The sequence below is a fragment of the Lissotriton vulgaris genome, chromosome 7 (assembly GCF_964263255.1).
Source record: "Lissotriton vulgaris chromosome 7, aLisVul1.2, whole genome shotgun sequence".
NCBI classification, from domain to species: Eukaryota; Metazoa; Chordata; class Amphibia; order Caudata; family Salamandridae; genus Lissotriton; species Lissotriton vulgaris.
Window position 1 is genome coordinate 1,692,926,580 of NC_141695.1, and position 12,182 is coordinate 1,692,938,761.

The window sequence follows — 12,182 nt, forward strand, 5'->3', positions numbered from 1 at the left end:
ACATGCACTGGATGTAAGATACTTCCAACATACCGCTTTTTGCAAGTACATTGTAAAACATAAATGGCATACTCTGTTTTACAATTATAATTCCCTCTTAACTCCAATGGTGTCTTTCTGAGTGGGAAGTGTACTTTGCTGAGGTTGATGCCATGCTGACAAGCTTTGCACTTGGTGCACTTGAAAAATCCCTTCTTACTCTGAAGCCAATTAGTGTTGCTTGCTTGGCTCGGAATGTTGGATACCAATTCCTGCTTCATCGACTTAGCCCTTCTGTATGTGATCTGCGGCAACTTGGCACATGATGTTCCTAATGTGGGGTCACAGCGTACTATGGGCCAGTGCCTGTACAAGATTTTGCGTACATGAGTGTGGTAGGCATTGTACCCTGTGATGATTTGTGGTGTCTCAATCTTTTTGTTCAATGTTACTGTTGTGGTATTTTTGAACAACAGATTCTCTCTACTTTTGGTCAAGCATTTGTTTTCTGCAGTTTTTAGAATTTGCTCAGAGTAGCCTCGGGAGCGCAATCTTTTGAACAGCTGTTTTTTTGATGTTTCAAAGCCATCTTGTGTACTACAGTTGCGCTTCATTCTGAGGCACTCAGCATAGGGGATACTGGTAATCAGGCTGTGAGGGTGAAAACTACCGGCATGCAAGATGGTGTTGCCGGAAGATGGTTTTCTGTAGGTCCTTGTTTGAATCTTGTTTTCAGAAACAAATAATTCCAAGTCTAAGAAAACAATCGAGGTTTTGCTGGTATTGCATGTGAACTTTAAGTTCAAAGAGTTATCATTCAATTTTTCAGCAAATTCCCTAGCACTTTCCTCATTGCCCTTCCATAACACGAAAATGTTGTCTATGTAACGACTGTATTGCATCACATTGGTTGACATTTGTGTGCTATGTTCTGCCATGAGCACCTGCTCCTCCCACCAGCCCATATGCAAATTAGCATAACTGGGGGCGAAGCAAGTACCCATGGCAGTCCCCTGAATTTGTCGGTAGAGAAGTTTGTTATACATGAATGTATTATTTTCGAGACACCACTCTATCATCTGCAATAGCATGGCAGTGTGCTGATGTAGTGTTATGTCCCTGGTGTCAAGGTAGTATTTGATTGCATGCAACCCATCATGATGTCGAATACTGGTGTACAAACTCTGTACATCTAAAGTTACCAAGACAAGGTCAGAGTGCCAATCAAGGTTATACATTTTTGCTAAAAAATCCCCACTGTCCTTGATGTATGAAGGCAGTTTTTGTACATAGGGTTGCAAAAAATAATCAATGAACTTGCTGGTATTCTCGAAAAGCCCCCCAATTGCCGATATTATGGGCCTTCCTGGGGAGAAAAGTTCATTTTTGTGGATTTTGGGAATGAGGTACAGATGTGGTGTCACTGGATAGTTGTTTCTTAAAAACTCAAATTCGTATTTTGAGATCAACCCTGCCGATTTCCAGGTGTACAAACTCTGATGGTATCTCTCCTGTATGTTAGTTACATTAGTTGCACTAATTCTGACATAGCAATACCTGTCAGATAATTGCATTGAGGCTTCTTTGTTGTACATTTCCTGGGGCCACAGTACCACGTTCCCTCCCTTGTCTGACATTCGTACCATAATGTCCTTTCTCATCTTGATCTTATTCATTACATTCTCATATTCGACTCTTTCATTATTCCTTGTTTTCAAAAAATTGTTGCTGCTTTCCAGGGACAACTGTTTCAAATCTTTAATCACCTTATCTGAAAAAATGTCTAGATTGTCTTTTGGCATTAGCGGACAGAAGGTGGATTTAGGTCTAAAAGTTGTCTTGGCGGACTCATAGATATTAATACCGGCATGTTGAGCTGCCATGTCAGCATTCCAAACAAGTCCATCATTTGCCCCATCTGTGTCCAGCTCTGCCATCTCCTGGATGAAATCCATATCAGCCACTGTCCAACTGCCATGTACATTGTCAGAACTTTGATCTTTATCACGATTCGTATTTTTGTCTTTGGTGTTAATAAAGTATTTGCGCAATTTCAGTTTCCTTATGAACTGGTGCAAGACTATACGCGTTTGTATGTAGTCAAAATTAGTTCTTTTGCAGAACGACAAACCCTTTGTCAATATTTCTTCTTCTTTATTTGTAAGCGCCATATTTGAAAGGTTGATTACTGTGTTGCTACGTTCACTGTTGTCATTCATTATCTCCTGTTTGGTCTGTAGGTCTGTTTCTTTGCCGTTGTTTGCTGTTTTTTGTTTGGCCCATCTTCTGTTCTTGCGCCTTTTGCACCTTGGTTTTTGTTTTTCTTGTTGTGCTCCTGACGTGGTTGCCATGACCTGAGACTTCTCAGGCGATCTTCCCATAAAAAAACAAATTCATCCACGGGAGTTGGAACGTTCTGTAACGGCCCACGGGTGCTATCGGTGCCTGGGTCTGATTCAGCTCCTGAGCTCATTTCCGATTCGCTGGGAACAGAGCCTTCTTGTGGACTGCTCGCAAATGTGGGCAATTTTTGTCTCCTGATACTATCAAATTTTCGAGCGAAAGTATAGATCCTTCCCTTCAGATAATCATTGCGATCTCTTTGAAATGTAAGTGCTTTGCGCTCTTTAATGGTTTGTTCATATTTTGCCACTCTCGCTTTTATATCAATCATCGCTTTGTTGATTTCAACTTGATTCTCATGACTTTCCAGTTCTTTACTGACTACTTCCAATTGCGCCAAACAAAATTCTCGGTCAGTGGCGGCATATTTTACAAGTATTTGCAGCATGTTTCTGGAAGACTGGGCGTTGTTATCTGCCCACTCCTGCAGCATCGCTGGATCCGGGTTTTCGTAAGTCGGTACCACTACCACTCTCAGTCCCCGTGGTACCCGACCCACTTCCAAATACCTGCGCAAAGATGTACATTCCCACCACTTGGAAATTTCTTGTTTTCGGAATCGTTCGAATTCCCTCAATAATGATTTGACAGTTGTGCCCTCTGTTGATTGATCTCCCCTTTGTCCCGATGTTGTAGGGCTCTCAGTGTTGTTGGTATCACTGAAAATGTCCAAAGCCGCCTCCATGTGTTCACGTACCCACTCCTCAGCCATCGTTTATGATTAGGAATAATTGTGTCCTCTATGAATCCCACTGCCGCTGTTAGCAGAGAGCTCAGCGGACTACCTCTCCCATAAGCTAGAGCCCGCAGCACAACATTTTTCATTATAGACATAATTTCATGAGATTTTTACACAATAAAAGTCATGACCCTACCCTAACAATTCTGCCATTCCGGCCTTTCACTTTCAAATGCACTGTTCTATCAGAAAGTCTCCTGTTGGCAGTGCCTAATTTGTAAAAAAAATAATAAGTGCCAGAGCCTTTGTCAGAAGGCCAATGCAGCTTGAAGTACCCATTGCCACTGCCTGCACTGCCTATGTCAGTACATACACAGCTATTAACCATCACATGGCTATAAGTGTGACGATTCGGACCATGGGTACTCGCAAACATTTTTCCAGGGCCCAATATGTTTGGTCTGTGATGTGACCAAAGGCCACATTGATGCCAACAGGGTGGTGGTTAGGGCAGGAGGGTTGGAGGGCAGTGTCTGTGGTATGGTGGGTATAGGGGAAGTGGAGTGTATATATATATATATATATCTCTATATATATATATATATATATATATATATATATATACTAGCAGCCCGCCCCGGCGTTGCCCGGGGCAGAAGGGGCTGGGGGCAGCATCACAGCAGGAGAGACGCAGCAGAGCGGCCGTTTTGTTGGTCCTGTCCGCTTCTGCCCACGCTTTGTTTTCCCCGACGTCCCGACTTTGTGGAAAAGGCTTTCTGTGCACTCAGTGTTCATGGCCCCCGCCCGTCGTAGGTCCTGGCCGCCTCTGCCCACGCTTTGTTTCCCCCGACGTCCCGACTTTGTGGAAAAGGCTTTCTGAGCACTCAGTGTTTATGGCCCCCGCCCGTCGTAGGTCCTGGCCGCTTCTGCCCACGCTTTGTTTCCCCCGACGTCCCGACTTTGAGGAAAATGCTTTTTGAGCACTGTGTTCATGGCCCCCGCCCGTCCCTTGGTGCGCACCCGCGGCTGCTTCACTTACCTCATCCGCCTCTCCTCCCCGCGCTGCTGAGTTTACCGCTCCACTGCTCCTCCGCTTCTCGCCGCTCCTCACCGCTTGTCCGCTCGCCGCTCCTCCCCACCTGTCCGCAGCTCCTCCCCGCGCTCATGTCGGCCGCTCTTCCTCTTGCTCCTGAACGCCGCTCCTCCCCGCGCTCCCGATGTCATCACGCACGTCGAGGCCGGCGCTACTTCCAAAGGAACTACTTTTTTTTTTATTCGTAAATTTTTTAAAGAACGTATATTTTTTATTTTTATATAGCCTATGTCCTTCTGCTTGCCATGACGTTTTGAAAGATGTATTGGGTGTTTGAATTGGTGGTGTACTTTTCGAGTTTACCTGGCTCAAAGGACACAGTTCTCTCTTTATAATAGTAGTATAGATATAGATATAGATTTGCTTGTGTTTATCCCTCGGAGTAAACAAAGGATTTACATTTTCGTTTCCAGGACCGAGCAAAGGTTTACTATTCAGTCCTGCACGAGTGATTTTGCGCAGCAGAAGCCCTTAATTTTAAAAGACCATAAGTAATCCTCCAATAAAAGTGTTGATTCTTAGGCTTTCATTTCTTCCACATTCACGTGGTAACCAATGCCTCTCAAGAATCACAAAAGTATAAAAGTACACTGGTAACAGTAACAAACGAAATAAACTGACAGTTCTATTGGGCCGTTCTGTGTACTGAGCACATTTTAATGTTGGCTTTTTCAAAAAGAATCGACTTGTACTTCTACAGGTTTCATAGTGCATAAGAAATTCATGCTTGACATGCAACAACCATCTAAAGTATGTGGGTATGAACTACAAAGGTAACGTACATTTGGTTTTCGTGTTTCAAGAGGTGTCCCAATGTCATTTTAGAACATTACGTTTTGGTTTTTCACCCTCACAAAACCTGCCGATGTGTGCTGAGCTGCCTTTTACAGGGTGAACATGGTAAAAATCATTTAACACAGGGGCACCATCGTGGTGGATTACAGACTACACTGGCACTGCAAAGAGGGCACAATGAAAAAATCAGAACAGATCAAATCTTTCCTTCTCTCCATACTGAAAAATGTTTCACTGCCCTTTGGATTCTGGACCCAAATCTTCTCACGACATACAGCTGTTGTCCGGACCCCACCCGACTTGCGATCCCTCGCTTGCTATGAGCAACAGAATCGAGAATACTGTTCTGCTAATAGGGTGTGCCAAGGCCAGCTTCCAGGTTGTGAAGTTAAATTGTGAAGCCTAATTTGGCCTCGATGTGGGTTAGACCTCCGCATCCCGGGACTATGAGTCCCAGAATGCACAGAGAATTCCTAAACTGGAGAAGCAAGTCATACGTGGGCTTTAGAAAACAGACCAGCAGCTGTAAAGTTAATGGGGTTAAATGTAATGTTACCTTTTTGATATGGGGCTAAAAGCCCCAGCATGCTTGAATAAATTCGGACTGAAAATACAATAGCGCCGACAGAAGTGCCCTCACGGACTTAACATAGAATAGCGCCAACAGAAGTGTCCTCACGAAGTGGGATCTTTTGAAACACAGGGCGGAGGGAGGGAGGGGTGTAGTGTCAGACAGAGCGGGTGAGCGAGAGAAATGGGGACCTGACAGGAGGACCGAGTGTAGACAGCAAGAAACACGAATGGGGGGTAGGAGGGGGGAAGGCGTGGAAAGTTAGAGCAACAGGAGGAGGTGGGAGAGGGTGGGAGGAAGAGTTGTGGAGGACTATCCCAGGCCCCACTAGCTGCGTTGCAAGTGGGCAGTGTTTGGCGGGGGAGCAGCCGTGGCTGGGTACAGCTGATAGTCTAACCTGGCCTGGGCTCCGGGAGCACCTTGGACCCTCTTGTCTGTGAGCCACATTCGGGCAGTGACGAACCGGACCAGAGGCAGCGCGCGGCAGAGAGGGAGAGCCCACGCCGCTCCTCCCTGTGCTTCCGATGTCATCACGCACGTCGCGGCCGGCGCTACTTCCAAGGGACTACTTTTTTTTATTGTAAATTTTTTAAAGAACATATATTTTTTATTTTTATATAGCCTATGTCCTTCTGCTTGCCATGACGTTTTCAAAGATGTCTTGGGTGTTTGAATTGGTGGTGTACTTTTTGAGTTTACCTGGCTCAAAGGACACAGTTCTCTCTTTATAATAGTAGTATAGATATATATATATATATATAGTGACGAACTGCACAACGTGAAATCACAAAACCTGGGATTAATCCTGTCTTCCCCGCTTTACCAAATTGTGTGATTCTAGGCAATTGCAATTGTTTACACTTTCCTTCTTTTTTATTCATCACATATACAAGGACCTCGAAATATGACTTCAGGATGTGCGCTTTACAAAATCCTCTCCTGTGTTTGATTTGATCAATTCTAATGTTGTTCATTTATAATAGGAACCCACGCCACTCAAGAGGATGCACATAAAAACTGACTGAACTCTTAGTTCAATAGTGGCATTGTTGTCAGGGTGGAGGGAAGAATTCATGTTTTTAAATTCATGTTTGAAAACAATCACTTAAAAAAAATACTTCTCAGCATACTGATATCATCTGATGTAATAAGAAGAAACGGTTCTGCTGTTAATAGAATACACTTTTTGAATTTAGCAGAGACTTTATAAAATGTTTACACTTTTGCTGCAAGGTCTGATTAAAAATGAGTATTGCTAAATTTAGGAGGTCTTTCTTTAACTTCAAATACCCTTAAAATAAATGCTTGCATGTTTATTTAACTTTGATGTTAGTGCTTAGTCGAGTAGACCGCAGCCTAGTGCTGCTGGTGACCAGGGGTTGCACCTAAAGGTAAGGAGGGGTGCATGCGGCCCCCGGGCCATACTGTGAGTATCAGTGATTCAGACTGTTCAAGGTCCTGGGTTGTTTCGAATGTATATTGAATTCATGAACAACTGTTGTTCTGCTCATTTCTAAATCACACAAATAGCGCCACTGTGTGGCAGCTGTCATAAGTGCCGGTGTTGACAATTAAGTGCTGGCGCCGAATACTGAAAAACCACCGGCTTAAATTAAGCTCTGCCTGCAGGCCAGTCCAGCTATCCTTGTGAGACAGATGTAGTAGAGGCAGGTATTGTCAGGAGGCAAAACTCTGTGGCTGGTGTTACACATTCAGAAAGAAGTAACATTCAATCAGAACACATTTGAATGAAGGACCCTACCCATCAGAACTTTATTCTTTCAGAACTTCATTGAAAAAATCTAGCACATATAGCAAGATACGAATTTTCTGGCAAATATCCATGTTTGTTTGAAACCTATTCTTTGTATGGAAAACATTCACAATAATACAATTTTATATGGTGTTTTGCAGCAAAAAGGTCATCATGTACCAACCCCACTGTTTTCCTTTGTCGAACAGTGAACACCAACCATTGTGTCTAATGTTGTTTCACATTAAGTCTTTCTTCACTGTCATCTGGGGTGTTATGAATCCTTCTACTCCAAAGGGAACATCACCGTAAACTTCAGAATAAAATAAATAAAGAAACCCTGGAATATGGTTGCCTCTGACTCGGCAGTGGGGGCCACGAGGGATGTAATGGGGAGGGAGGGCTGATGTGCAAGGTTCGGTCGATACTCACCTTGAATCAGCTGTTCGCACGCTTGGGTCACCATTTGATATATTGCTGAAACGGGTTGTGGTTCTCCCTGAAATTGATATTAAAAGGCATTGATTAAGCAAAGGTCACACATTTGATGGTGAACTTGGGCTGACATGTGACAGATGGGCTGAGCTGGGCCTGCTGGGCATGCAACACAGTGGCTGAGTATACTAGCGGTGTGGTTGAAGATGGCAGAGGACAACAGGAAGCATCATGGGATGGCAGATGATGAAAGGGATGTCACGGCTCAACAGGTGAAGGTGTGAAAGGAAAGACTTTAATATAACAAATATATTTGTTGATCACATATTCACCCCAAAGAGGTCTGTTGTCCTTATTTACAGATAACTGATTTGTACTCTTGCCTAACTTTATAGCACCCCTTTTATCAGTCTCAGAAGAATGAATGGCTAAGTGGTCTTGGTGGGATTCCAACCCGTGACCATGAGGTCACGCAAAGATTCCCGCCAAGGATGTACTAGGTTACTGACCCATCATACTCAGACCAGTAAAAGAAGAAACCAATCCATGCACAACAGAAACAAACAAAAATCATGGTTTCCTGTCAACCTTTGGGTGGAAAGGATTAACAAGGATTATAGAATCCAGAAACTGAAATATTTGATCTTGTGCCTCGGAAAGATTTACTCCCTACACCTCTTTCCTCTATGTCCTCCCCACACATGTTTTATTTGCCATGCAAATCATGATTTCGAAATGTTGGGTTTTGGGGAAGAAGACCAAGGGAAAAAACCTAGCAGATATTCAGGCCACCTCTCCTGCCATCTCTGCGGAAATAAATCTATATACTCTCTGGACCATTTTCCATTCTGCTGATCTTATGTCCAAAGGGGTATTTTTCCTGCATAGAAGAGATAAGTACAAAGGCCCCTGAAAACCCAGTCTCCCTCTCCCTGTTCTTTGCTGAAAGGCTTAGGACAGAAGGTAATAAAGGGTTGATCTTAAAGGGATCTACTTTTAGATCTGGGTTTGTACAGCCAGCTGTCAAACAGACCTAATGGTAAAAATATACACGGAGTCGGACCCACCTTTTTCAACCTTTGGCTTTTTTTAACCACCCTCTTTCAACCAATGCGTTGAGATTTTATTAATGACGTCTTGGCTCCGTCCAGTGAAGTATTCGTCTCTCACCCTATACTACTGGCTGTTCGAGTGAATTCTTCCACCTCCAATAGAGCCCTTGCATTGAATTGCATTACGATCTACTTTAGAACTAAAGCCTTCTCTATCCTCTCTACTAGCTTCCTTCCATGTATTACACACTGATGAGCTAACATTGCTTGCATTAGCACTAGGTCATTTAATTACGCTCGTGGCATTGGAGTAATTTTTGTAATTTCACATTACTTTTGATATGAAATTACCAGAAATTGTGTGATCATGCCTGTTCGCATAATTATGAGTAATTTGGCAGATAAATCTTACTGCATGAGACCAGGAAGAATGAATTTAGTGAGTATTAGTTCTGTTGCCATTTTCTTAGCCCAAAATGCATCCCCTGGCCTATTTTGGGTGTGAAATTCCGTTTTGCACTAGGAAATTAACACTAAATTAACACTAAATGCTGGGTTACTCACCTAGCGCTAATTAAGTGAGTTACACCCACCCCTAATTAGCACATTAAACCCAGACATATTGACTTTGCCAGTGCTTGTTGTTTTAAAGACCAACCGTGTCTTTTACCAACTTCCTCAATCAACAAGAAAACCACACCCATGATTGGCTCATTTGCCTACATGGAACCCCTAGACAGGATAGTCCACCCCTTCGGTGTGCGTATTGTCACCTACGCGGACGATACCCAACTAGTGGTCTCCTTAGACCACTCGGAGGGATCGTCCCACACCTTAGGCCCCTGTCTAGAGGCTGTCGCCAGATGGATGCAATCTTCTTGCCTAAAACTCAATGGGGAGAAGACAGACATCATCCTACTGGGCAACCCTTCTCCCTCGGCCCTTGCATCCATCTGGCCACTATGTCTGGGCCCGCCTCCCGTCCCCAAGCCCCAAATAAAGAGCCTCGGGATCTGGCTCGACACAGCCTTGGACTTCTCAGTCCAGGCTACTAAGACCGCTGCCACCTGCTTCGGGCTCATGAGGATGTTGCGGAAGGTGCTCCCGTTGCTCCCACTCCAGGCAAGAAGGGTCTTGGTCCAGGCCCTTATACTCTCTCGCCTGGACTACAGGAATGCCCTTTATATGGGAGCCCCGATTTTCGTCACCCAGAAGCTCCAAGTTATCCAAAACAGTGCGGCCTGCTTACTCTATAACCTTCCTCGCTGGCAGTCAGCGAGAAATGCCCTGTAGTGGCAAGAGTACAATTCAAGGCCATGTGTATCTTACACAAAGCCTTCTATGGTGCAGGTCCTGCAATTCTACATCCCCTGGCTACTCCTTATGTTCCGTCCCGCTCCCTCCGTTCCTGCACCCTCCAGCTGGCCACTTCCATCAGAGTCAGGAAAGCCCGCTGGGGAGGACGCTCTTTCTCCCACACTGCGACTAAACTCTGGAACTCCCTCCCTCTATCTCTTCGAGGTAACAGTAACCACATGTCCTTCAGGAAAGCCCTGAAAACGCACCTGTATGTCAGAACCTGATGAACTACCCTGAGCTCGCACGAAGCAATCAGTCACAAGCGCTGCCAGGCCTCCGGGTAGTTTAGCGCTATACAAGTGCAATTTTCATTCATTCATTCATTCATTCATTCATTTGTAATTTGATGAATGAGTCTTCTTTCCCTTTCCAATCTGTGTTTAAATACCTGAGTTTGTCTAAACCTGATGCTTATCTGAGACAAAGGGAAACTAAAGACCCCCATTTGTAAAATTCTTGCTTTGGTCTTCCTAACAAACTAGGACTGGATTAATTTAATTAATCTAATATCGAGTTGGACTATTCAGCTAGAAATTAGCTCCATCCTGAAATTAAAGCAGATCAAACTTCAACCCAAAAATATGTAAAACAAATACATTTTATCCCATATTTCCTACATTAACAAATTGGTTCTTGAAAAAGAAAATCACAAAACAAATGTATTAATGAAACAATTCATCTGCATATTTTACAAATCTGTCTTGTCTTTACCACAGAGCAAAATCCAATAACAAAAAATAAAATGGATTCATGTTTTTAAAAAATGGATTCACAAATCTAAAGCCACAGACAAGCCTGTTCGGATTAGCAGTGTTGCAAATCAACAGAGTTGGTGGTTTAAACAAAAATTCATTTGTTATTTGATTTGGTAATTAAGTAAATAAATGTACTCGCTCCAGAAGTCTGCTAGGCAGGTACTCTGCCAGAGATTAGACTCGTACGCAAATGGTTAATATTAAAAAACAAACAGTTAACATATGATTTTCTCGCTATACGAGCCTTCAAAGGCAAGAAATAGAGAAGGGAAAAAAGAGCGTAATGGACTACCGCCCACTTATTACCATCTGCAAAATGGAGTCACTTCTTACATTCGCATTTTCCCACACCCAAGGTTATTATTTGATAAGCTTCAGGTTCGGCCTTCCACATTATTTTGCTCTTTTCCGAGCTCCATTTACCATGATTCTTGTTTAGAGCCCTGCCCTTGTGATTCAATGACAAGTCAGTCCCTTTTACATTTTGTATTTTTTGTTCCACTAATTTTTTTAACATTTTACTTATAAAGAATTTGAACATGAGACGCTGTCGGCTAGCTTTGATTTTATCTGCAGCTCCTCCAAACTGAATATATATGATCGATATTCTATAAAAATATACCTTCTGCTGTTCATTTAAGGCGATTAGGGGGGAAATAAGTTTTTCCTAATTTTCAGTGATTCTAGTGCCCTTGATGATTTATCCTTGTTTACTTTTATTTTTATGTCTAGACTAATAAGCTCTACAAGTCTTAGGGCCATATGTATCAATAAAGAGTTTTGCAATTCTCAAATTGTGATTTTTAGAAAATTGCAATTAGAGAATCGCAAAATGCAATGTATGTAAGATTTGCTAAAAATGTTGCGGATCCTACATATTCCTTATTTGTGAATTGCAAATTGAGATTCGCAATTAAGGAATACCTTCCCATTCAATCCTATGGGCTAGGAGGCCCATAGAAATGAATGGGAAGATATTCTCAATTTGCGATTATCAATTAGATAATCGCAAATTAAGAATGCAATTTCAAGGGCGCAAGCGTGCCAAAAGGACACCCTGTTGCACCACTGAAATATGCATGTGTGTACATTTTGCGCACATACATGCCCTAAGGGGCGACATATGGCACTTTTAAAAAAATCAAAAAAGTGCTTTTTTAAAGAAAATTGCAAATTACACCAACTTGAAGTTGGTGATAGTTTGCAATTCCTAAAGGCCAAATAGCACATTATGGTGCTTCCAGAATTGCATTTAAGGAATTGCATTCGCAAAATAGAGAATCACAAATTTTGCAATTCTCTATTTTG

General features: G+C 42.9%; 1 protein-coding gene across 2 annotated transcripts in view; it reads right to left on the reverse strand.

Annotated features, from left to right (window-relative positions):
* COL20A1 (collagen type XX alpha 1 chain) overlaps positions 1-12,182 on the reverse strand; it is a 491,294-nt gene that overhangs the window by 41,003 nt on the left and 438,109 nt on the right. For both annotated transcript variants that reach the window (XM_086932816.1, XM_086932817.1), the window contains exon 38: positions 7,706-7,772. In XM_086932816.1, the coding sequence (XP_086788942.1) occupies positions 7,706-7,772 (67 nt within the window). The remainder of the gene's footprint in view (positions 1-7,705; positions 7,773-12,182) is intronic.